The sequence below is a fragment of the Mastomys coucha genome, unplaced genomic scaffold (genome assembly GCF_008632895.1).
Source record: "Mastomys coucha isolate ucsf_1 unplaced genomic scaffold, UCSF_Mcou_1 pScaffold22, whole genome shotgun sequence".
In the NCBI taxonomy this organism is placed as follows: domain Eukaryota; kingdom Metazoa; phylum Chordata; class Mammalia; order Rodentia; family Muridae; genus Mastomys; species Mastomys coucha.
The window spans coordinates 131,777,977-131,804,123 of record NW_022196905.1 but is presented as its reverse complement, the minus strand read 5'-3'; the positions used below and the strand labels follow the sequence as shown (position 1 = coordinate 131,804,123).

General features: G+C 53.9%; 2 protein-coding genes across 8 annotated transcripts in view; one reads left to right on the top strand and one right to left on the bottom strand.

Annotated features, from left to right (window-relative positions):
• Tsc22d4 (TSC22 domain family member 4) overlaps positions 1–13,373 on the bottom strand; it is a 21,642-nt gene extending 8,269 nt beyond the window's left edge. The window contains exons 1-5 of one of the 2 annotated variants that reach the window (XM_031338399.1): positions 12,912–13,373; positions 11,455–12,466; positions 7,917–8,077; positions 1,290–1,338; positions 287–969 (exon numbers count right to left, since the gene is read on the bottom strand). In XM_031338399.1, the coding sequence (XP_031194259.1) occupies positions 760–969; positions 1,290–1,338; positions 7,917–8,077; positions 11,455–12,198 (1,164 nt within the window). In that variant the 5' untranslated portion in view covers positions 12,199–12,466; positions 12,912–13,373 and the 3' untranslated portion in view covers positions 287–759. Of the gene's footprint in view, positions 1–286; positions 970–1,289; positions 1,339–7,916; positions 8,078–11,454; positions 12,467–12,911 lie in introns of those variants that run through there. The other variant, XM_031338400.1, reaches the window with a different exon arrangement.
• A 4,670-nt stretch (positions 13,374–18,043) lies between these two features.
• Nyap1 (neuronal tyrosine phosphorylated phosphoinositide-3-kinase adaptor 1) overlaps positions 18,044–26,147 on the top strand; it is an 11,290-nt gene continuing 3,186 nt past the window's right edge. The window contains exons 1-5 of one of the 6 annotated variants that reach the window (XM_031338397.1): positions 18,044–18,192; positions 19,727–19,878; positions 21,360–21,706; positions 23,314–24,831; positions 25,702–25,908. In XM_031338397.1, the coding sequence (XP_031194257.1) occupies positions 19,811–19,878; positions 21,360–21,706; positions 23,314–24,831; positions 25,702–25,908 (2,140 nt within the window). In that variant the 5' untranslated portion in view covers positions 18,044–18,192; positions 19,727–19,810. The other 5 variants (XM_031338398.1, XM_031338392.1, XM_031338394.1 and 2 more) reach the window with 5 other exon arrangements.

Below are 26,147 nucleotides of genomic sequence, written 5' to 3'. Positions count from 1 at the left end.
GAGGGGGGGTGGATCCTCACACTCACCAAAGACTTCATTGTTATCTCCTCCCCTCACACCGCCAACCACCAGCACGTGGGTAGACACCGCCCCCTACCTCTTCCCTTAGGTCAGCCTTTCCAGGGACCAAGACCATCCACAAGCCATTTTCTGGCATCTTCTCCAGGGTGGACCTGGGGTGTGTGTGTGTGTGTGTGTGTGTGTGTGTGTGTGTGTGTACATGGGTGTGTGTCGGGGACAGGGTAACCACATAGCTGGACACAGCAATAGCACAGCAACCTCCATATTCAAGTTTCTTCAGATTTTTTTTTTAATTATAATTATTATTTTAATAACAACCTGAATCCGAGAAGTTGAAGATACTGTCCATACACCCTCCCTTGGCAGAGGAAGGGGGCACTTGAAGAGGGTGGGGCCTGCTAGGGAACCTCCAAATCTTTCCAGGCCATCTACTGCTGAGGGGGCTCCCCAGAACACTGATACCCAGGGTAGGTGGGGCTGGGTTCTTTCATGGATGAGGGGCTTCAGATAAACATCCCCTCCTGGGAAGTTTCTCCTTTCTCTTCCGGCAAGGCCTGAGGACTCTGGGGAAACCAAATGGGAAGGGACAGGCCAATATTTAGCCTTCAACTCCCATCCCTGGGCATTGGGGTTGGGCGTGGGCATTAAAGCTACATAGGTAGAGGGGGCAGGCTGCTGATACAAGGCCCGGCAGCCAGTGGCAGCCCCCCCAAAGGCACATTGTGAGGGAAAGGAGGCTCAGATGGAAGGCCCATTGGGTGCAGAGGGCCCGAGCCTTGGGAGCCCCGAGGATGGCAGCTGGGCCAGCTGCTCTGGGCTGGCCAGGGCTCGCAGCAATCCATTTTCCTGCTCCAGTGCAGCATTCCGCTCTGCCAGGTCTCGGATCTGCTCCTTCAGCACCTCCACCTCTTCACGCACGGCAAACATGAGGTGGGACTTCACCAAGTCCTGGACCCCGGGGACAAACAAACCATCAGGATCCCAGGCCGCTTCCAACTGCATCTCCTAACCCAGGTGCCTCAAGGAAGTAGTCAGATACCATCCCCCTTTGCCCGAGGGAGGGGACAGAGGTTAAAAGAGAAACAGGGTGGTCAAAGGATGAGGGACTCAGACAGGGATGGAGCAGAGGTTGAGGGAACCCAAAGACTGAAGCAGAGAAGGAGCGTGACAGTAACTAACTGGAATAGGTCATATTCCCAAATAATGGGAGAGGAGAGATGCTAGAGAGATGCTAGGGGTCTCCTGGGACCAAAACATCTTTTTCTTACCATGGCTTGTTCAATCTTGTTGTCAATGCCAACCAGGCTTCCGGAACCACTGGAGAGACATGGGGTGGGGGAGGATACAAGTTGAGGAGGAACCCCAGGTCAACTCTGCTACAGGATGCTCCCTGCTCTAAAAGCCCACCTGTGCCCCACCCCACCCAAGTACCTGTGACAGTAGAGGATCAGAGGGAGGAGGCTTTTGTCCATCCCACAGCGGGATGAAGGTCGATGCCCAGGCCCCCCCAGGCCCTGGTGGGGAGGAGGTCCCGATGCTCCTCGGATAGGGGACGGCCCCCGGGGAGAGCATGGGGAAGACACACAGCCCCTTTTTCGGGGCGCCCCTGGCGCCATCCCTACCACTCGAGTCTCATAAGATGATACCAAGGACTTCACAGAGACCCCTGGCTGGGACATTCCTGAGGTCAGGGTCATCAGTATCCACTCCCAACCAAAAGGCTGTGTCAGGCAGAACGCCTGGGGGGCTCAGAGCCCCCCTGGGCAGAGTGGAGTTCTGCGGATGGATGCCAGGCAGGCAGAGAGGAGACTGGACTTACCGATTGCTGGTCTGAGAGATATACACCCTGCCCTCCCCCCTCAGGGCAAGGCACAGCTGCTATTGGTTCCTCAGGGACACGGGGACCCCCTCCCTTGGCTCCACAGTGGGCGGGAATTCCCAGACACACATGGTCTGTGCCAGTGTCCCCTTCTCACCCTGGCACCACTCCCAGATTGGAGGGGAAGGGGAGGTGAAGTCAGCTGGGAGGAGGGGTGGGGGAGGGGCTACGGAGTAAGACGGCTGGCAGGGGGAGGGGCCTGAAGGTGAGACCCTAGGACGCCTGTCCCTGACCTATGCCTTTCTTTCTGCCCTGTTTGAATTAACCATGGCCTCCCTCAACTTTGAGGAAGGAAACAGACAAGGGGGCAGGGTAGAAATATATGCCTTAGATGGCTCTTGAAACCTGGGACAGAGGGTACCCCACTTCAGCGACGGAGACAATTAGGAAAAGTTCCCATAACAACAGAAACGCCCTCCTTCCCCCATATTAGGAACCCTGTAAATCAAAGGCAGCCTGTATGAGGCCTGAGGTCCTGCAGTGAGTCAGGGCTTAAGAAAAGCAAGGGGGCCGGGCGGTGGTGGCGCACGCCTTTAATCCCAGCACTTGGGAGGCAGAGGCAGGTGGATTTCTGAGTTCGAGGCCAGCCTGGTCTACAGAGTGAGTTCCAGGACAGCCACGGTTACACAGAGAAACTCTGTCTCGAAAAACCAAAAAAAAAAAAAAAAAAAAAAAAAAAAAGAAAAGCGGGGAAAGAAAAGAGAGAAGCTGAACATGGGACATTGGATAGAGAAGCAGACACTTTAAATCAGCCAGTTAAGGGGCAGCCTGGCTGCAGCTTGAGGAGTGGCCACCAGAGGGCAACTAAAGCCTGAATCAAATGCCCCAGGGCTCAGGCTCCTGACTGGTACCAGGCTAGAGAATCTGGGTCTTACTCAAGCCCCTCTGGTCACCCAGGACTCTCTAGGGTCTGCTTGCCCCGCTCCACCCTCCAATGTCTTCCCTATGGCTGCTGGAGCTGAGGAGGCAGGCCTTTCTGCCTTCCCCAGGGACACCATTCCCCTCCCAGAGTCAGGGTGCCACTTGGCTCCATTCATACACTGCTGCCTCTTTCGTAATCCCTCCCCACTGGTTGTCAACCTCAACCTGCTTTCCTACAGGGGGGATCCATACTCAGTCCAAGGTGACCCTTGCATGAGGCCCAGCCGTCAGAAAGGAAGCTGGGAATTTTCCATTTCCTGGCCAGGCTCTGGATGCAGGAGGTGCTGACAGGTAGAACCAACCAAGGGGGTGGATGGGCTAGAAAGAGCAGGACATTAATGACTAAGGACACGGGGGCGAGCGCCGGAGATGCTTAAGAATGGAGGTGGGGGACAGACAGGCTAGAGGGAAGCGGGCTCAGTGGATAGACTTGTCATTAAACCTGACAACCTAAATTCCATTCCAAGAACCTACCTTGTGGAAGCCAAGTTGTCCCCTGACCTCCACAAGCCTGCCACATTGTATCTGGACACAGACAAGTGTGCCAGCATGCATACACACACACGGGGGGGGGGGAGAGAGGGAGAGAGAGAAGCTGGGGGAGGTGCAACTAGCCAGTGTCAAATTTGTTCTCAAGGTACTTCAATCCACAGTACCTGGGAAGGGAGTAGGCTATAGAATAAACCCCCCTCCTTCCAGTACATAGACACACCAAAGATGGACAGATGGACCAGAATAGAGGTGTCAGCCCTGCTTGGCGGACACTCGGGCAGAGATGCCAAGTTAAATCCTCTACTCTTGCCAGAAATAAACACGAATAATACAAGAGGCAACATTTGTTGGCTGATTGATGGCTATCTTGTGTTTGTCTAGCTCAGGAGTTTTTGAAAGCACTTGCCTTATGCCATTCAAGCCTTAACACTTGAAGGGACGGGGGCTCTGGCAAGCCCAGCCTTCCCTTTGACGAGCCCCGAGTGAGAGGCTGGTTTCTTGGGTAAGGCTGGGGGCAGGAAGGTGCCACAAGCCTCTAAGCAACTCTGTAGGAATGAGGATGAAATATCCCTGCGCCAAAGACACATCTTACCATCAACCTGCAAACCGCCATGACTTCCAAGCCAGGCCAAGCTAAGACAGCAAGTGTGAATGGCACCCCCAGGGTTTGCTCAGTGCACAACAGAACTGGACACACCAGCCCTGAGGGACAGACTCTTAGGTCCAAGAGCGAGGGCATCTCTGGAGACTGGCCTTTATGTCCGAAGGCTGAGTGTGACCGTTTCACTATGAGAATGGAAGACACACATGTCTGTGAAGACTTGGAGATCTAGGCCAGCTTAGCTACCCACACAAGCTCTAGGAGCCCTCAGAGGTTGGGCCTGAGGCCAAGGAAGTGCCATCCAGCAATCCCGTCTACACTCTCTCTCAAATCTGATTATGTAGTAGTGCCTTTGGTGGTACACAGGGTAGAGGATGGGCTGGCTGGCTCCTTGCCCCAGTTATTTGAGCCATCCCTGCCTCTGTCTTAGCAAAAGGACATCCTAAGGACCATTGCCACGTCTTATTCTCCTGGGAGGCACACACTCCAATGGGAAAGAGAGTGGCTATAGATTGAGACCAAGATCCACAGGCTGGCTGAGTGACCTTGGACACGTTTCTAACCACCACCGCCCCTCCCTTTCTTTTGAGTTTCCTCTGGAAAGTGAGGAATCATGGGATTGCTTTTACAATTTCATGAAGTAAGTGTGTGGAGGGGTCATCCAGATGTGTTAAGAAAGACAGCTTTCCATAGAGCATAGTGAGCTGAGTTGGATCACCAGGACCGACATGGTAGGAGAAACTCACATCCTGCCCTCTGGCCTTTGACCTCTACTTCTGCAAAGTGGCACACATGCGTGTATGTGCACACATATATTAACATATATATGTGTATATATATATATATACACACACATACATACACACATACATACACAAATAAAAAAAAGCTGAGGAGATAGCTCAGCGAGTAAAAATATTTGTGCTACACGTGTGAAGACCTGAATTTGATCCCCAAAGCCCAAGTCAAAAAAAGCCAGGGGACAGCGGCCTGGGGTGGCAAGGACAGGGCAACCCATAGATAGACAGACTCAACAAGTCCCAGGCCAGTGAGACACCACCGCATATATACAAGGTAGATAACTCCTGAGGGACAATAACCAAATCTGTGCTATGTGCACCCCTCCCCCCCCACACAAATGAACACATGAAAGCACTCATGCCAAGGAGTAGCCCCAGAGAGGGCCTGGGGGAGGGGGCACACCTGTCATCTGAGCCTGGACAACTCAATGAGACCCTGTCTCAAAGTTGAGAACAAAAATAGGAGGGAAAGGCTGGAGAGATGGCTCAGCAGGTAAGAGCACTGACAACTCTTCAGAAGGTCCTTAGTTCAAATCCCAGCAACCACATGGTGGCTCACAACCACCCGTAGTGAGATCTGATGCCCTCTTCTGGGGTGTCCATAGACAGCTACAGTGTACTTACATATAATAAATAAATAAATCTCTAAAAAGGAAAAAAACAGGAGGAAGAGGGTAGAGGTGGGGCTCTGGTATGTAGCTCAGTGGTAGACAGCACCGGAAAACAAGCACCGGACCCAATGGAAAACAGACAAAATAATGTGGCTTTTCTCCCTCAAGGCTCCTAGCTAGACGTCTGTCCACTCTCTCATCCTGACCAGGTATCTCCCAATCCGTATGGGATCACAGATCTTCCAACCAAGAGCACCCTATCCTCCCACACCAGAGCCAAGGACGGGTACCCTCAGCTCAACTCGGTACCCCAGTACTTACCACAACTCATTCCTCAAAAGGGACATGTCACGCCACTTGAAACCTTGTGTGTCCTAGCTCCAGGGGGCACAGGTGAAGTGGGGTCTACCCACCCCATTCCTAGGGGGCCCAGCCCAAACCCGCTGGCCCAGCCAGGCGAGGCACTGAGGGGCTGGGTTGGGCCAGAGCCCCAGAGCCTTGAAGGCTGGGAGCAACCGGTCAGACTAGGGTGTGCAGAGCGGGTGGGACGGGGGTGGGGTGGGGTGGAGGACCGGGTCAAAAGAATAGTGTTATGGAGGCTTCAACAGGTAGAACTCTTTGTGACAGGGAGTTGGAGGCTGGGCTGAAAAGGGGGCAGAGGAGGGACACAAAGCCTTTTTGCCAGGGAACTTCCCAAATTGGGGGGGTCTGGGGGGGTGGGACATGCTGAGAATAGCATCAGATCGGGCAGGCGACTCTCTGGCCTTGGCTGACCTCACACCTCACACATTCCAGAGAGCCAGCTGGAAGCCAGTTGAGAAGCTACCGTGCCCTGCCCAGCACTAGCCCCCTGCCCGGCAGTGCAGATTCCCGGCCACACCTTTCTCCTTTCCTTTCTGGGTCTCCGCCCTCTCACTGTGCCCCCTGGCCTCTTCTGTGGGTCAGGGTCTAATTCCAGGGGATGGTACCTTGAAGGGGGAAGTTGAGACGGAAAGACATCTACAGTAGGTCTCCTGGAGACACCCACTCATTTAGGCCCACTCTTTTCCTTCCCAACAGGAAGTCCCTTCTCTGAAGGGCCTCCAACAGGAAGTCCCACTTCTCCCTCCAATAAATGCAGAGGCTTGCTAGACCTTCTGCCCAGAGCCTAGCTATCTGGCATGGTCAATATTCCTATAAATAAAAAAGCAAAAGTCTGCCTACGGTGCCACCCGTCATCAGCAGGGTCAGTAGAACTGCCCTGCGCTGCCCTTTTGTGGCTAGGCATTGCTATGGGAGGCCTTGATTCCCACACTCTTCCCAGCTATGTGGCCACATCCTCTCAGCGGGCAGAACTTTTAAATCTATTCTTTCTCTCCTTCCTTCCTGTCTCTCCATCCCTTTTCCTTGCCCCCCCCCTTAAAAATACGGTTTCACATAGCCTAGGCTAGCCCTTAAAGTTCTCTATAGTTGAGGATAACCCTAAACTTCTGATCTTCCTGTCTCTACCTCTACCCTAGTGCTAGATTATAAAACATATACTACCAACTTGGTTTATCCAAGTGCTGGGTTATATGCTTCAAACATGCTAGGCAGTTCTCTATTAACTAAGCTACATCCCCAGGCCCTATAATAGACTGGCCATGCTGGCCCTCTTAAATCAGCCTCCCAAGTGCTGGGATTACAGTCTAGAGCTACCACACCTAGCCCCTCCCACTTTTTTTTTTTTTTTTTGAGACAGGATCTTCCTAGATAGCCCAGGTTGGCCTTGATTTTAAAAATAGCTGCCTATGCCAGGCAGTGGTGGCGCACGCCTTTAATCCCAGCGCTTGGGAGGCAGAGGCAAGCAGATTTCTGAATTCAAGGCCAGCTCGGTCTACAGAGTGAGTTCCAGGACAGCCGGGGCTACACAGAGAAACCCTGTCTCGAAAAACATAATATAGCTGCCTACTTCCACCTTCTGATTTCCAGATCACCGGTATACACCGTCCAGGCAACGTGTTCTTGGTACTAAAAATTCCTGGGCTCTAAAGTAGTTTGTACAGATTCCAAGGACTGGCCGAAATCCTGGAGGAGCATGAAGCATCCTTTTCCCCCCCGGGAGTGAAGGGAGATGCTGATGGGAAGGCACCCATGGCCTAGTCATCCTATTTTTACTTTTTTTGACATAGTATGATATAGTCTATGCTGGCCCCAAGAGGGTTTATGTAGCACTGGAGACTGAACCCAAGGCCTTGTGCATGCTAAGCAAGCACTCGAGCCACTGAGCCATGTCCCCAGCTGTCTCCCCATCTCCCCTCCCCATTTTCTATTCTTGTCTCCAGTACGCATGCCAATGGATTTGATTCCTGAGCAAATGACCTCTAGATCCACAACAGCTCTGGAATCTGACAATGACTCCCTTCTAACTCAGAAACTCTTGACTTAAGAGTCCTGAGCCAAGGAGTCCCACCTAGCTTGCTCCACAGGAGGTGGGTCCCAAGTGAGCTTTCACCCAGTCATTATACCCTTGCTAGGTCTCTGTTTATGAAGTCCCTTTCCAAGTTCATCTCAGGAGAAAGGCAGAGTTGTACAATGTGATAGTGGGTGTCACCCTCGAGTCTCCCACCTACCTATCGTCATCACTGTCCAGGTGACCACTGATGGCCAACATGGAACGAGCCAGGCTGAGGCTCTGGGCTGCTGCGGCTCCAAATGGGTCCGGAGACTTGTGGACCAGGCTGGCATCAAAGTAGAGGGCTGGGGAGTTGGGGCGAGAGTCGATGGGAGGTACCTGGAGGAAGAAGAGTGGGAATCATCACATGGGGTGAAGACTGGGAAAATGGCTCAGTTGGTAGAGATGTGTGTGTGTGTGTGTGTGTGTGAGCGAGAGAGAGAGAGAGAGAGAGAGGGAAGAAGGGAGAGGGAGAGAGAGAGGAAGGGAGAGGGAGAGAGAGACAGAGAGGGAGGGAGGGAGAGGGAGAGGGAGAATCTCTCCCTTCCCACCGATCCCGTCTCTTCCTAGCTCTAAAGCCTTCCCCTCTTCTAGACGTGCTACAAACAGCAGGCAGGCACTAGGGGTATTCTGGAGGGACAGAGAGCATCACTGAGGGACGTAGCCAGGACTCCCTAGTTAGAGGATATTGTACTTAGACAGTATCTTTTTTGAAATAAGGTCTCCTGTAGAGCAGGCTGGCCTCAAATTGACTATGTAGCTGAGGGTGACCTTGAACTACTTACTGGCCTTCCTGTCTCCATTTCCCAAAGCCTATAGAGTTTTAAGCATACACCACTGTACTCAATTTATGAGCTGCTACAACTCAAACTTAGGGCTCTGCGCATGCTTACACAAGCACTGCATTAACCAAGCTACATTCTCAGACGCCTCCCTCCCCAACCTTCTTTTCTGAGACAAGATCTCAGCCCAATCCTACCCAGAACCTTGCTGTATAGCCAGGCTGGCCTTGAACTTGCCACCCACCTACCTCCACCTTCCCCCAGTTGTGTGCCTTCTTAAAGCCACTTAAATGTCCTTACAGAGACACTTCCCCATTGTTTGCCAGTCCCCTGAACGGTTTCATTTTTCATAGCATCTAATACGACTTGAAATGAAAACATGTAGTATGTCACCCCTGCTCAAGGTGAGTTTGTTCTGTGGCTGTCTGCAGAATGAAGGACTCCTCAGAACCTGCCTCTCCACACCCACTCCCCCGACGGTGGCCTCTCCTCAACTTCTCAGGACCTGGGATGAAGTTCAAAGATTCTCTACTCTGCCTTTTGGGGGCAGGGGTGGAGCTTTGTGAAAATGGGAGGGGAAGGGAGGAGCCTTGGGTGTGGACCTACACAACCCAACAGGCAGCTGCTGGAGGCAGCTGTAAAAGGGCGGAGGTGACAGGAACTGGACAAGAAGCCTCTATGAAGGTCCCCAGAGAGGCCCCTACCTCTGGAAAGCCAACAGACAGTGGTTAGAGGGACAGAGCTCAGCAAAGGGGCACAGGTATCACCCACCTCCTGCCCTCTGTCAACCTCCCTCAGCTCTTTACAAACCACGAGACTGAATTAAGAAAGTCTAACTCTTGAGGCAGGGAAACAGTGACAAGCACACAGGAAATGATCGAGGGCGACTGGAAGGAAGGAAGGGGGGCTGAGGACACTGTGGGGTAAGAGACAGGGTCTACAAACCTAAGATAGGCTTGGGCTGTGCCTGAGGAGAGCAAAGAGGGCCGTCGAGATGGCTGAGGGGGTACAGAGGCTTGCAGCCAAGTCTGGCAGCCTGAGTTTGATCCCACAGGGTGGAAGGACTGAACTGACTCCACACGGACACCAAGACATGCACGTGCCCGCATACATTCCCACATAAATTAAAGAAATAAATGTAACAGAAGTAGAGCAGAGAGCCATTGACAGACTTGCCCTGGGAGGGTCTGGGGACCCGGACTAGGCAGGCAATGGCAGCTTACCCAGAAGACTAAATTAAAAAAAAAAAAAAAGCCTTGAGAAAGATGGGAAGTTTGGACCATGAAATGGGGAGCTGAAGGCCAGGAGAGGGTGGGAGAGCTTGTCCTGACCAGTTCTAGCAGGGCTCAGGCTCAAGATATTTTTACACTGTGGTTGGAGCCCATGGCCAGGAAGGACAGAACCCTCACCTCACTGCCTTCTTCACCCTGGAAGCCAAGGTGTTGTTTTCTCCAGAGCAGAAACATCCGACTCCCCCAACCCTAAGGACCCAGCCCCAACACACACACACAGACACACACACACACACAGACATACATACATACACAGACATACACACACACAGAGACACACACACACACAAACCACACACACACACAGGCACATACACACACAGAGACACATACACATACACACAGAGACACATATATACACACAGACATACACACACATCACACATATACACACAGACATACATACAGACACACACCACACACACACACACACAGGCACAGACACACACAGACACACATACACACACAGACATACACACACATCACACATACACATACACACAGACATACACACAGACACACACACACACAGACATACACACACACAGACACACATACACAGACATACATATACAGACATACACACAGAGACACACATACACACACAGAGACACACACACATATACACACAGACACACATACACACATGCATGTACATCACACACACGCATACACACAGAAACACACATACAAATACACACACACATCCATCCGCACACGTACACATCCATCCGCACACGTACCACACGCACATCACACACACATCACACACACACAGAGACACACACACACACATCACACACACATACACACATCACACACATACACACACATCACACACACATACATACATACACATACATATACACACACACAGACACACATACACACGCACACCAGGGACATAGGCATCCTGCCCCCAGCCCAGACTTGTGGGTAGCTTCCTCTTTTGGAGACAGGAAACAGAAAGCACAGAGGATTTAACTCCTTCCCAACCGCTTCCCTACCTCCTCCTTGATGGTGGATGAAGTCACCCCATCCCACACTCAGGGAGAACCCAGGTCTAGGGCACTAAAACCAACTAAGGGTGATACGCCCCGCCCCCACCCCAATTCCTCAGAGAAACTGACTTGCAATAAGGCAGAAAATGGGGCTGGGCTGGTAGCTCTTGGTTAGAATAGAGACCCAGAGGAATGCCTACCTTTTATGGCTGCCCCAAAACTCTGCCAGCTCCTCCCCCCAAGGGCCTCACCAGCCACCCAGCTGGAACCTCCACCCTCATCACCTGGAGCCAGGGAAGGTAAAGGCTGAAGTGGGCAGGCCACACAGGCCACAGGCTTTATGAAAACAGTCACAGCCAAGGGCAACAATGTGAAGGCCACAGAGTAAGAAGAGAGAGAGGAAGGAAAAAAGGAAGGAAGGAAGGAGCATGTGTATTCAGAATAAAGAGAGGCTGGGAGAGAAAGAGGATTTCGGAGTACAAATTGTGAAAAGGGAGAGGGGACTTTATGCCTGTCCAACAGACAAGGTGATATAGGGGGTGGGAGGGCAGGACGGAAGTTGAGGTGAGGAGGCCCAGGATATAGGTCAGACGCCTTAGTACAGTAGGTCTCGCCCCGCCCCTCACGAACCCATCTCTTACCTTCCCTGTCTCCTCTGGAGCAACCAATTCCATCCGCAGTCGAACTGCTCCATCTCTTCTCCGTGACAGCGGAGGGGTTCCGGCTGCTGTACCCCCAGACTCCACTTCTACCCTCAGAGAGGGCAGGGTCTGAGCGCTATCTCCAGTCCCAGGCCCTGGGGGGCGCTGCTGGGGCAAAGAACCTGACAGCGGGGGTGTCTCCACCTTAGCCTTGCCAGGTCCTGCCAGCTGGCCCAGCCCCCCTGTGAAGGAGCGGGCCTGTGGTCCAGGAGAAGTAGGGGGCGGGCGGAGCCAAGAGGTGGGGCCCTGAGACAGGCCTGGCTGCGGGATAGGGGTGCTTATGCCCAAGCTAGCCAGCTCCAACCTAGAATCCAATGATCTGCCTCCAGTGCCTCCGGAGGCCCCTCGAATTCCCTCCAGAAGCCGACCGAAGCTTGGGGGCTCCAGATCTCTCTCGTAAATATCCACACACGTCCACCGACCTCGACGATAAGGCTCTCCCAAACCTTGGGGCAGCTTCACCACCCGGAAACGGGAGGCAGGGGCTCCAGGTGGCGGAGAGCCATTCCGGGGGGTGCCCCTTCCCCCTGGATCAGGGTTGGGGTCCCCATTGGGGAGGCGGGGCGGGGGCCCAGCGGGAGTCGGTGGGGTAGGGGAATCCGAAGCTCCTGGGCTTCCTGGGCCCTCATAGTCCGTGGTGACGCTGGTGATCTGAAAACTACTTTTCTTCTTACCACCGCTCATGGTCCCTGGGGCTCCGGACTGGGCTCGGGTGGGGGAGGGGCTGGGCTCCTAGAGAGGGGCTCAGGCACCTCTGGAACAAGGGGGCCACATGGCAGGGACATCGGGGCCCCTGGGAACGTCTGGGTCCGACATGGCAGGAGGGCCTTTATGGGAACTTGGGGGTGCCTGGTTAGTGACTGGAGTACAGAGGGGAGGTGGCAGGAGGGGGGGCAGAGGCAGGTTTTTCCTGCTGCTGTCGCTGCCGAAACCCCGGAGCTGAGCTTGCAAACTGGAAAAAGAAAGAGACAGAAAGTGAGCGAGAGTTGTGTGTACGTGAGCAAAAGAAAAAAACCAGGGACCAAACCACCTCCGGGGCTTCCTCTCGGGGGAGCAGAGTAGGGGGTTGGGGGGAGGAAGAAGAAAGCCACTAGAGACCCAGCGACAAATAGAAATGACAGACCGGAGCGGAGGGGGACAGAATTCAGAACACCCAGAACAGGAAGAAGCAGCTGGGACCCAAAGTTGGACATTTCATGCTTGAGATCCAAAGTCGTCCCCAACACGTATCTCCACGGCCAGGGGCAAAGGGGTGAACCGGCTCCTCCCCTGCAAGGGCCACCCTGAGGCCTCTGCTGGGCCTCAAGCCCACCCCACCCCCATCCCAGTTCCCCCATCGCTGGTTAGGCACTGCCCGCCAAGACAAGCGCCCCGCCCAGCCGGGGAGAACTACCTACCTCTCAGGCCTCGGCCACGGAGCTGAGCTGGAGAGAAGACCTGGGGGACTGAGATGTCTTTTTATTTTTCTTTTCTTTTCTTTTTTTTAAATCCTAAGGCCTCCTAGTGCAGGCCACGGCAGGCAGCAGTCAGGGGCTACCCAGTGTTCTCCGGCGTCCGCATCTCACTCTGCGAGGCATCTCGGTGGAAAGTTTGCAGTGGAGACGAGAGGAACCCAGCGCTTGCACGGGGGAGCCCAGGCGCAGCCTCGGTGATCACTCCACTCCACGGGTCTTCCCTGCTGCTGTGGGAGGGGGCGGCTCAGCCCCCCGCTGGCTCCGGTCCCTTGAGTTGCTCTCCCTCTCGAGGCTCCTCCCACGTGGCCCCACTGGATGTATCTCTCGGCTCCTCAGCTCCGCTCCGTCTCGTTCTGGGTCTCTGGCTCTCTTCTGGGCTGTTGACAACCCCCACACCAGGAAGTCCTGCCTTCTCGGGCCTGCTCACTGCTCCTCTCCTCCTCCTTCCCCTCTTCCTCCTCCCTCCTCCCTCCTCCCTCCTGAGGCTCCCTGCCAGCTGGCCCGCAGCCAGGCCTGCCACAGCCGCAGCCGCAGCCTACAGTTGCTGCTGTAGCTGCTGCTGCTGCTGCTGCTGCTTCTTCTGCTGCAGCGGGCCCCAAACTGGCTGCTTTAACCCTTCATCCGCCAGGTTCCAGGCAACTCTTCCTCGGAGGGAGGGGCATGAGAGCGGAGAAAAAGGAGGCGGAGCCTGCCGGAGTCCAGGGATTCCCTTACTTGTAGGCTTTTGCTGCCTTTGGGCTGCAGGCTCTCCAAAGAAATCTCAAGGAACGTGCCAGACATGTTCTGGGTACCTGACTGTCCATAAATACCTAATAAATATGATCCAGTGGCTGTGATTTGTCACAGCGTCTCTGGTTTTCGCCGTAAATTCACGAGAAACTCCCCTTCCTCACTCTGTTTTCAAAAGCGAGCAGCTATGAAAATTTTCAAACATGCCCCAAAGTAGAGGAAATGGGAGAATGAACGCCCACGCGCCGTCATGGACTTGTGACAAGTATCAGCTGTACCCAATCGTGTTGTTTCATCCCTCCAATATCTTTTCTCGGATTTTGCTGCAATATTTGAATTTTTTACTCTCTCTCTCTCTCTCTCTCTCTCTCTCTCTCTCTCTCTCTCTGTGTGTGTGTGTGTGTGTGTGTGTGTGTGTGGATCTGAAGGTCAACTTGGAGGAGTCAGTGTTCTCTCCCACTATGTGGGTCCCAGGCTGGAATAGTGCCAGCCATCTGGTGCCAGCCATACCCACTGAGCCATCCTGTCTATTCTGCTCCTGTATTTAAAATCAAATCTCGGATACGTTGTTTCCCTCACTTAAAAGGGGAAAATCAGAGAAAGTAGACTAACCAAGAAGGCTGGTGGTGCTAGGACAGACATGTGCATGGTGTGTGTGCACATGCATGAGCAGTTGCACACACTTGTGTGTGTCTGTTAGCTAGATAGAGGACCACACTGGGTGTCCTACTCAGGGTCTCATTGAAAGCATAGCTTGGTAGGCAGCCAGCAAGCCCCAATAATTCTATGTCTATTCTCCACAGCACTGAAGTTATAGGCACATGTAGCTATGCCTGACTTCTCATGTGGCTGCTGAAGATTTGAACTCAGATCCTCATGTTTGAGTAGCAAGGACTTTTCCCTGCTGAGCCACTCCTCAGCCCCAAACAGGCATTGCAGCCTTCTCATCTTTGTCTGTATCTGTCTCTCATATAAACACTTAGGGAGATGGGAGGAGGGCCTTGCTCACCTCTGTTTCCCCAAGTGGTTGGACACATACCCATGACCACACGACTACCCCATAGGTTTACCTGAGAACCAATCCCAGCTGGCCACAGACCAGCTCTCTCACACCTGCCCCATATTATCTCTTCATCATCATGAAGGAGAATCCACACACACACAAAGGGTCTATTCTGAGAGTGGCAAGGAAAAAGCAAACTCCTAACTGTCATTTTTCTTTCTTGGCACCCATAACTGGCATTCTGGGCAAGAGTCTTCCAGCCAAAGCAGGATCTAAGGCAGCATCTGTTGTCACTCATGGGTTTGGAAGGAGATAGGTTCTAATTAATTTTCCTCAAACAGAACTGTTCTTAGGTGTATTTTAAAAGTCCTAGCTGGCCTCCGCGGTGCATGCACATGCCTAGAATCCCAGATCATGGGAGGTGGCATAGAAGCAGGAAGCTGAAGACCTCAAGGCCTGCCTCAGCTACATGAGATCCTGTTTCAACAGCAACAGACAGACAAACAGACAGATAGGAGGGGAAAAAAGGAAGAAAGAACCCTAGTTTGGGCTGGGAATATAGTTTAGTAGAGTGCTTACCTCATATATAAAGCCCTGAGTTTTGGTTTTGGTTTTTTGGGGGTTTTTTTGTTTTTTTTTTTGGTTTTGTTTTTTTGTTTTTGTTTTTGTTTTTTGTTTTTTCAAGCCTTGGCTGTCCTGGAACTCCACTCTGTAGACCATGCTGGCCTCGAACGCAGAAATCCACCTGTCTCTGCCTCCCAAGTGCTGGGATTAAAGGCATGTGCCACCATTGCCCGGCTAAGCCCTGAGTTCTATCTCTAGCATCAGTAAACTACCTGTAAGGGTTATTCTTGGGACATAGTGAGTAAGAGGCTAGCCTGGGCTACATAAGATTCTGCCAAAAAAAAAAAGTTAAGCCTTAACCTTATCTCATAGGGAAGAAAGATGGTATGAATGCAGATATTCAATGAAGGAAACTGAGGCTCAGAGGCATTCCATTATTTTTCTAAGGCAGGCTCCCATGGGAACATCTAGACCCCTTGCTTTGGCTCACATAAGTTTTTTTTTTGTTTGTTTGTTTTTTGGTTTTTCGAGACAGGGTTTCTCTGTATATCGCTGGCTGTGCTGGAACTCACTGTGTAGACCAGGCTGGCCTCGAACTCAGAAACCTGCCTGCCTCTGCCTCCCAAGTGCTGGGATTAAAGGCGTGTGTCACCACTGCCCGGCTTCACATAAGTTTTTTAAGACAAGGTCTCAATAGCCTAAACTGGTAGCCAGCTGAACTCCTCCTGATCCTTCTTGCACTATATCTGAGTCCAAGGATTACAAACATAGCCACCACACCTGACACTCATGGAAAGTTCTCACCACTTTTCCTGTTGTCGTAGTGCTGGTGCTAGGGAGGTAACCCAAGCTTATTAGCTAAGTGCTCTACTGTTGAGCTGCAGACCAGGCTGGCCTTGAACTCAGAGATCCGCCTGCCTCTGCCTCCCAAGTAGTGATTAAAGGATTAAAGGATGCCCCACCATGCCTGTCTTACAGCTTGTTTTAGTGTGTGTGTGTGTGTGTGTGTGTGTGTGTGTGTGTGTGTGTGTAGGAATGTGTCCATTTGGTACAGGTGCCTGAGGAGGCCAGGCATCTGATGATCCTCTGAAGCTGGAATTACAGGGAGTTGAGAGCCTCTCAGTGTGGGTGCTGGGAGCTGAATCTCGTCTTCGGCAAAAGTAGTGTGTGCTCTTAATGGCTGAGCAGCTCCCTAGTCCCTCTGATCACACAGTAAGGTTAGGTGAATGTTGAGGCGCACACACACACACACAGAGAGAGAGAGAGAGAGAGAGAGAGAGAGAGAGAGAGGCACACACAGAGAGAGATGTAGATGGGTGGCACACATCTTTAATCTCAGTACTCTGGTGACAGAAGCAGGAGGATCTCTGAGTTGTAGGCTACCCTGGTCTACAGAGTGTGTCCTAGGACAGCCTGGGCTACACGAAGAAACCCCGTACTTAAAAACAAAAATTAAACAAAAGCAATTCCTGTCCCCCTCTTGTCTATTTATTCTTTATATTTTTGTTAAAATTCATCCACACTTAGGCAGGATATGGTGGCACATACCTATAAACCAAGCACTCAGGAAGCAGAGGCAGGTGGATCATTGTGAGTTCCAGACCAGTCTTGTTTACAAACTGAGTTCCAGGACAGCCAGGGCTACACAGAGAAACCTTGTCTGAAAAAAATGTTAAAAAGCCACACTCTTGCTTGTCTTGTCTGTCTTGTTTTAGCCATAGAAAAGAGTGGCTGTAGTGGCCAGGAAGCAGGCCTTCCACATACCCTCACTCCTCCAGACTGGATCCCTAGAGAGGGCTGCTGATCTACAAAGTGCTTACAACCCGCTTCCTTCCCAAGGTCGTTATTTATAGTCTCATGTAGGCCAGTTGGCTTTGAACTTGTGTAGCAGAGGATGACCTTGAACTGGAGATCCTCTTGATTCCACCTGAGGAATGCTGGGATTACAGGTGTGTGCCACAGCGTGCCAAGCCTCCAGTAAGGTTAATCGAGACAAGTATGAAATGAGACATGGCTCAGACAAGCAGTGAGATTTGCTTGAGGCCACACAGCACACCTGCAAAGATTTTGCCGCATTGAAAAGCATCCACAGGTACCGGGGATTAGGATGTGCATATTTTGCAGGGATCTTTTTCTTTTTCTTTTCTTTTTTTTTTTTTTTCAGGCCTTGGAGGAACACAGCTAAGATCTTCTCGATGCTAATTTACCCAACCACAAAGCTATGTGTCGAAGCTAATCCAAGTAAGGAATTTGTCAGAGCGCTGATGAGAAAAGGTCAAAGGAGGGGAGGGGTGAGGTCACATCCCTCAACCACTCCCAGGTGGTGCCCCTGGTGGTCTCCCGCACGGGCCAACCTGGTGCGCTCAGATCCTGGCGGGCGGCGCCCACGGAGTCAAAGGTTCGTAAGGGATGACTTGGACCGCGGGGGCGGACGTGCGGAAGACTTTGAGCCCCACACGGTGGAACAAGGTCCGGGCGCCTGGGAGGCTGCAAGGGGAGGAGGCCCAGAACCAAGCCAGCCAATTCTCGTGCCTTCCCCGAACCTAGGGCGGGGCGGCGGGGTGAGGGCCATGGCCCGGACTAGGCCAAGGGAGCACGCCCCCTGCTGAGCAGATGCGCCGATCTCCGGGCAGAGGACTCGGAGTCCCTCTGCCTGCCTCACCGCTCAGCAGCACCCAGGGGCCGCAGCCGCAGCCTCCGCCTCCCACCCGGGAGCACGAAGGCGCACGGGGGGTTCGCGGGTGGGTGCGACCTCCAGGCTCCCGCTGGGGGGCGCCGCTGAGCACCCCGCTCCGCTCCGCTTAGGGCTTGGGAGACCCAACCCAGCCCAGCACGGCTGAGTAGGGGGCGCGGGTCGGCGAGGACCGGACGCCCGAAAGCTGGGGAGCGGGACGCCCACACCCCAAGACCTTCCTCTCAAGATCCCCTGTACGCTCCGCAGTCCCTGCACCCTCCACCCCAGCCTCCTGGTGCAGCGCCGCACCGCTGTTCCCGCTCTGCCCTTGGAGGGTGTGGAAGGGTGGGTTTGGGGCCGGGGGCGGGTCTGGGGGCGGATCCGGAGGCGGGGCTGTCTCTGCGGCAGGGCCCAGTTCGGCTCCCCCGGTCTCTCTCTGTCTCTCCTCCTCCCTCCTCCTGCTCCGGGCGGAGCCCGGCATGGGGGGGCCGGCGCCCGGCAGGCCAGGTACGGTGATGTAGAAACTGGGGAGGCTTCATGCGGGGAGGTGGTGATGGGGGTACTTTTGTACTAGGGGTAGGGAGGATTGGCGGGGCGAGAGGCGGAGACACCCAGGGTAGCAGGACAAGGGGAAGAGGAGGGGGTGCCCCGGGAACCTGGGGCCGTTGGATGGAAAAGGGTGGGGGGGTGGGGGGGATGAAGCAGGCCAGGTTTGAAACAAACTGGGGAAGGAGGAGGACGGCTGTGAGGAGGGGCTCCAGGGAGGAGACGTGAAGCTGAATGCGAAAGGGAGAGAGTGTGTTTGGGGGAAGGGACGCAAAGCTCAGGTATGGAGGCCGCAGCCCAGAAGGTTGCTATGGGGCCAGGCTGGACACCCCCCGCCCCCGCCAGGGTGGGATTCAGGGGCGGGACTACTAGGGGGAAGCCGGGCTTCTCCCAAATCCTGGAGCAGACAGAAGGTAGATTGATTTGGGCTATCAGCAAGAGGAGGGAGGCAGAAACCATTTGCTGAGGGACCAGGGAGCACCAATAGAGGTGGACGGAGGTCCAGGCCCAGGATTGGAAAAGCGGGGACTCACTCCGGAGAGTGAAGGTAGATGGGTGGATGGGATTTCAGTTGCTCAACTCGATACCACCATCCTTCCTTCAGCATCCCCACCCTGTCCTGAGGAACCCCCCCTCCACTAAGCCTCAGGGCCCAAAGAGGGTAGGAAGCCTAACTGCCCCCCCCCAACTGGGTGCAATGTACGCAAGTAGGCCCTGAGCACAACTTGCCTGTAGGTGTGGCCAATTCCATAGCAGATTTGTGTGCTAGAGAAGTCTGTGTGCATCGGTGGGTGTGTCTGTGGGTGTTTATGTCTGTGTGTGTTTGTTGTTCCTGGGTTTGTGTTTACCTGTGCCCCTTTACGTCTGTCCCTATTTGTAGATAGGAGTCTGTGGCCTGTGGTGTGTCTAAATGTGCTGTGTCCCTACAGAGTTTCTGTATGCCTGAGGTCTGTCTGTCTGTGGTGGTTCGGGATATATTTACACAGAATGGGAATCTGTGTCAACGTTATCGGTCAGTGTCTGTGGCTCCAAACACCTTTGTCAGGGTGTGTGATTCTGGACATACACACTCCTATGGCTGTCTGTCTGGGAGGGGTCCCCTAAACTGTACTAGATGTTCTTTGCCTGTGTTTTCCTTTTCTGAAGACCCAAATCACGTCTCTGCTCCTTTTTCTCTTTCTTTCATTCCTCCCTCCCCAACCATATCTTCTCTTTTTCTCTCCACCTGTTCCCTTTATCAAGTGGATCCGGGACCCAGGGAGGGCCGCCCCCCGGGCCTGGTGGCATTAAGCAGGGCCCCTCAGCCCCCACCTTTTGCCTCACGACATGAACCTTCTCTACCGAAAAACCAAGCTGGAGTGGAGACAGCACAAAGAAGAGGAGGCCAAAAGGAGGTAAGGCTGGGCCCTCGGCTGTCCCACCCACCGCCTGTCGCACCTAGACCTGCCCTTTGCTTAGCCACAACCCTTCCCGGGGGGCCCACCAGCTTTGTCATCAAAGAGAGTTCTTTTCCCAGATTTTTTTATTTAGCAGAGAATGGCTGCAGACGCACATGCTTGGGCCCAGCCCTGTTTCTGGCTTCTTGGAAAAGCATATAGCCAGGGGAATGACTTCCAGCTCTGGAGAACCTTAGGGCTCGTCTCCTCCATGCCTAAGGGCCCAAGTCCCTCCTTCCCGACTCTCTTTTTTTTTTTCTGTTATTTTGAGACTGAGTGCTGGCTTTCCCTCCTCACCTGACCTTGGAAAGGGCAGGCCCTACCGTCCTCACAGGGTCCAGGGAGAGGGTCATTTTAGGGACCTCAAAGAGCATTCATGTAATCCCCTACCAGTCTCCTGTTGTAAGGAGGGAGTGACTAAATGACAGAGGTGTGTGTGTGTGTGTGTGTGTGTGTGTGTGTAAGGATTTATAGGCTAAGTACTGCAGAAGATGAGGTGGAGACCCTGTGCCCCTCATTCTTGCATCTCCACCAACCCTTTCTCCTGACCTGAGGAAGGCAGGCTGCTTGCTCTGGCTCCTCTCCCTTTCCGTTTTGACTACACAGCCTCTTGGAGCCTGAGTCAGAAGCACCTCCCAGCCCTCTTCATCCCTCCTCACAACTGTGGAGTTTAATTCTTGTCGTTAATTAGATTAATCAGAGCGATCACTAAAGCGATCTCTCCCTAATAAAGGGTTAGTAGACAGGGCCTTAATGAGAGGCCACCCCACAGCGGCCTCTCCCCTGCCAGCCACCCCCCTTCACTCACCCAGAGGAGAACTCGGGGACAGAGAAAGGGAATAGAAGTGAGCTGAGGAGGCTGACAGAGAGAGGGCAGCAGAGAGAGAGAGAGGAGAGAGAGAGGGAGGGAGAGATGGAGAGAGAGAGGCTTGATGATTCAGGCTTCACACCCTGCCTCTGGGAGAAGAGGCCTGTGGTGTGACAGAGGCCCTAGTACATAGTGGCTGGGCATGAAGAGAGGCCAGAGGCCAGGTGTGGGCCAGCACGTGTGAGGAGCCACAGTGGCAGGTGTGTCTGCTTGTCTGTCAGGTGTCTGTCGGGTGGATTACATCTTTTCCCATATAACAAGCTGTGTACTAGTTAGGTGGTCAGTCGGCACCAGGGACACTGTCATTCACACACATATATATACCATTTCTTTCATTTCTGACATCATATGCTGTCCCTGACACCTACCTATTGCTTGGTTTTTCTTAAATCCAAAGAATCTGACTGAAAACATTCCTACCTTAGACCTTCTGATGTCCCTACACTAGGCTCCTATTCTCCTCACTGGGGAAACACAGTTGTTCCACTCTTGAAAATTCATCTTCAGATGAAGGATGGCAAGAGAGAGGCTTGCCTTCTAACTTCTGCCCCATCCTGTCTTCGCTCTCCAGCTCCAGTAAAGAAGCAGCCCCCACAGGCCCAGTGGGGCCTGGGGCTGTACCAGGGCCTGGGGTCCGAGTGCGGGACATTGCCTCACTTCGACGGTCCCTCAGGATGGGTTTCATGACGATGCCCGCGTCCCAGGAACACACCCCTCACCCCTGCCGCAGCGCCATGGCCCCACGCTCGCTCTCCTGCCACTCGGTGGGCAGCATGGACAGTGTAGGCGGCGGGCCTGGAGGAGGGCTCACGGAGGACAGTAGCACCCGGAGACCTCCAGCTAAGCCCCGGAGACACCCCAGCACCAAGCTCAGCATGTTAGGATCAGGGGCAGAGACACCACCAAGTAAGAAAGCAGGTGAGACACCCACCCTGTTCCCCATCCCTCTTCAGGGTAAGCTGGCAGCGGCAGGATCCATTCCAGGCCAGGGGGGATCTCTGGGAGGGTTCATTCAGGCAAGAGCCAAGGAAGTGGAAGGTTCCATTCTCAAAAGGAATAGGGGGTTTCTTTTAGATGGACCTCAGATGAACCATTCAAGGGCAGGAGACACTCCCTAAAAAAACAGCTGTTAAAAGCCGGTGGGGCACGTCTGTAATCCCAGCACTTGGGAGGCAGAGGCAGGTGGATTTCTGAGTTCGAGGCCAGCCTGGTCTACAGAGTGAGTTCCAGGACAGCCAGGGCTACACAGAGAAACCCTGTCTCAAAAAACAAAAACAAAACAACAACAACAACAAAAACAGCTGTTAAGAAAGGACCCAAAGGTAGGGAGGAACTATAGATTCTGGAGTTGGTAGGCGGCTGAGGTAGAAATCGTAAGAGTATAGCTTATGGTATGTGGTGAGACCCGGTCCCAAAACAAAACAAAAAAAGCTAAATCGAAAACAAAAAACAAACTAACAAAACCTGGGCCATGGTAGTACACAACTTTAATCCCAACAGGAGGATCTCTGTGAGTTCAAGGCCAGCCTGAACTACATATGGAATTCTAGACTAGCCAAGGCTATAATGGTGAGACCCTGCCTCAAACAAACAAAACAGGAAGAAAGGAAGGAAGAGAAAGAAAAGACTGGGGACTGCCTTATAGAAAAGAAACTTACTGGATTCTGAGTGGAAGGTTGTGGAAAAGATGAACAGTCAAATATGTCCTTTAAGTTGGGTCAAGAAATCAGAGAGGAATCTCCCTCCTTTACTATAAAATGAGTTAAAGGCCACCTTGGGCAACTTAGAAGACCTGTCTTGAAAGAGAAAAATATTACCAGGGGAAAAAAAAAGCTGGGGATGTATTTCAAGGTAGAGAACGCTTGCCTAGACTCTCCCAGGGAGGGGCTGGGGGCGTGGCTCAGTGGCAGAGCCCCTGCCTAGAATCCCCCAGGGAGGGGCTGGGGGTGTGGCTCAGTGGTAGAGCCCCTGCCTAGAATCCCCCAGAGAGGGGCTGGGGGCGTGGCTCAGTGGTAGAGCACCTGCTTAGAATCCCCCAGGGAGGGGCTGGGGGTGTGGCTCAGTGGCAGAGCCCCTGCCTAGAATCCCCCAGGGAGGGGCCGGGGGCGTGGCTCAGTGGTAGAGCCCCTGCCTAGAATCCCCCAGGGAGGGGCTGGGGGCGTGGCTCAGTGGCAGAGCCCCTGCCTAGAATCCTCCAGTGAGGGGCTGGGGGCGTGGCTCAGTGGCAGAGCCCCTGCCTAGAATCCCCCAGGGAGGCGCTGGGGCGTGGCTCAGTGGCAGAGCACTTACCTAGAATCCCCCAGTGAGGGGCTGGGGGCGTGGCTCAGTGGCAGAGCCCCTGCCTAGGATCCCCCAGGGAGGGGCTGGGGGCGTGGCTCAGTGGTAGGGGGCGTGGCTCGGTGGTAGAGCCCCTGCCTAGACTCTCCCAGGGAGGGGCCGGGGGCGTGGCTCAGTGGCAGAGCACTTACCTGGCTTGTTAGGTGCTCTAATCCTTAAGCTCCATTTCTTTTTCCCACTCTACTTAGGCTCCCAGAAGTCAACGCCCGAGTGCCGTGAGTCTAGCCGGAAAGTTCCGCCACAGAAACCCAGGCGAAGCCCCAATACCCAGCTGTCTGTGTCCTTCGATGAATCTTGTGCCCCAGCCCCATCTTCTCGAGGGGGGAACCTGCCCCTGCAGCGCCTCAGTAGGGCTTCTCGAATAACTGGAGATGTGGATGCCGGTGCCCAGGAAGAAGAGCCCGTGTACATTGAGATGGTAGGGGATGTCTTTCGTGGAGGAGGACGAAGTGGAGGAGGCCTGACAGGACCTCCTCTTGGAAGTGGAGGCCCAACCCCTCCAGCTGCCGCTGATTCGGACTCTGAAGACAGTGAGGCTATATATGAAGAGATGAAGTATCCCTTGCCTGAAGAGGCAGGAGATGGCAGGGCCAACGGGCCTCCTCCATTGATGGCACCTTCCCCTCCACAACAGCCTCATGTCCTCCAGCCTCACCCCCACCCCCATCGCCGTCCAGCTTCAGCCCTCCCAAGCCGGAGGGATGGGACACCCACTAAAACCACACCTTGTGAAATACCCCCACCCTTTCCCAACCTCCTTCAGCACCGGCCTCCACTTCTGGCCTTCCCTCAAGCCAAGTCTGCTTCACGAGCCCCTGGCGATGGGGTCTCAAGGCTACCGGTCCTCTGCCACTCCAAGGAGCCAGCCGGTTCTACCCCAGCTCCCCAAGTGCCTGCACGAGAGCGGGAGACGCCTCCCCTGCCACCTCCACCTCCTGCTGCCAACCTGCTATTGCTGGGACCATCAGGCCGAGCCCGGAGCCACTCAACACCATTACCACCCCAGGGCTCTGGCCAGACCCGGGGAGAGCGGGAGCTCCCCAACTCTCACAGCATGATCTGCCCCAAGGCAGCAGGGGTACCCGCAGCCCACCCTGCCCCAGCTGCCTTGCTCCCCGGCCCCGCCAAGGACAAGGCCGTGTCATACACTATGGTGTATTCTGCGGTAAAAGTGACCACACACTCGGTCCTGCCAGCTGGTCCACCCCTGGGTGTTGGAGAGCCAAAGACAGAGGAGATCTCAGTTCTTCATGGAATGCTGTGTGCCAGTTCGAGGCCCCCCATCCCAGGGAAATCCAGCCCCCATAGTGGGGCTATGGGTTCAGCAGCTGGGGTCCTCCACCACCGCAGCTGCCTGACCTCCCCGCACAGCCTTCCAGATCCAACTGCAGGTCCCCTGACCCCCCTCTGGACCTACCCAGCCACAGCAGCTGGGCTCAAGAGACCCCCTGCCTATGACAGTCTCAAGGCTGGGGGGCTGCTGAATAAGGGCTGTGGAATGGGGGCACCATCCCCCATGGTCAAGATCCAGCTGCAAGAGCAAGGGACTGATGGGGGTGCCTTTGCCAGTATCTCCTGTGCCCATGTTATCGCCAGTGCAGGAACGCCAGAAGAGGAAGAAGAGATGGGTGCCACCACATTTGGGGCAGGCTGGGCTCTGCAGAGGAAGGTCCTGTATGGAGGACGGAAGGCAAAGGAAGTGGACAGTGAGTGAAGGGTAGAGACTGGTGTGGGATACTGCTAATGGTTTGGCAAGTAATGGTTGGGGTAAATATTGAAGGGGGTAATTTAGAATCTGCAGGCCTATTGTCCTGAGCTGGAAAGTTTTCTGGGAGACCAGAAAGATGGGGGTGGGGACCAGATGGATGGAGAAGGGACATGTCTCTGTGTTCAGGGAAAGGTTGGGATAGAGGCTGAGGTAGAATCCAGACTCATCCTGCTCCACTCTCAGCCCCTCCTTTCCCTGGGCTGCCAGGGTGTGTGTTTGTGTGTGCACACTAGGAGCTAAACACAGCTGCCTCCCAGCCATTACCATGGCAACCCATCCAGACAGGAGTGAGAGGAGAGGGAGGCCCCTACCGTTGCCAGGCAACGCAATGCTCTGCCAGGTCTGCTCTCAGAGATGGGCTTAGTTCACATACAGCCCTTCCCCCAACTCCATACACTCAACGGCCCCCCCACTGTTTTTCTGGGATCTGAATTTGGGATTCTCCCCCTATTGAAAGTCAGCACCCCTGGTTTCCAGGACGTTCATTCTAACCCTGTCTGGACCTCGAGAGGTTTCAAAGCTCAAGCTGGTACAGAGGAACCCCCAAAAGGCTTTTCTGAACAGAGGGCATAAATGAGCATATATATATATATATATGATTCTGAGCCCTGGGGCTAGTAACAATGGGTGGAAGGTGGCAGGGCTGGGTCTGTGTGTGTGTGTGTTGGGGGAGTGAGCAGCAGACCCTTTTCCATCTCTGTTGTAATTTGCAGAAGGACCGCCCATGTGGCATTGTATGTGGTTGCTGAGAACAGGGTGGCCCCTCCTGCCTGTAGACACTGAGCTTTTTTTGTTGTTGTCCCAGCAGAAGAGGACAGTGCCCGGGCCTGGAATGGCAGTACAGAAGGTCCAAGCAAAGTGGACCATGAGGACAGGGGTCCTGTGGCATCAGGGATTCCTGTAAGGAGCCAGGGGGCAGAGAGTCTGCTGGCCAGGATCCACCATGATCGAGGAGGGAGCCGCACAGCGCTGCCTGTCCCTTGCCAGACTTTCCCTGCCTGCCACCGGAATGGAGGTGACACCTTACCCTCACAGTCTATATACAGAGAGATGTGTGGGTCAGGAATCTGCCAGTGTCCACTCTGGACTACCCTACCTACATCCTATCAACTCCATGTCTACCTTTGAAAAATATTTCTTGTTCTCTGAATGGAACCCAGAAGTTCCCAGAGGCAAAGCAAGGGGTTCTACCACTGAGCCATGCCCCCAGCCCCTCACTGGAGGATTCTAGGCAGGGGCTCTACCACTGAGCCA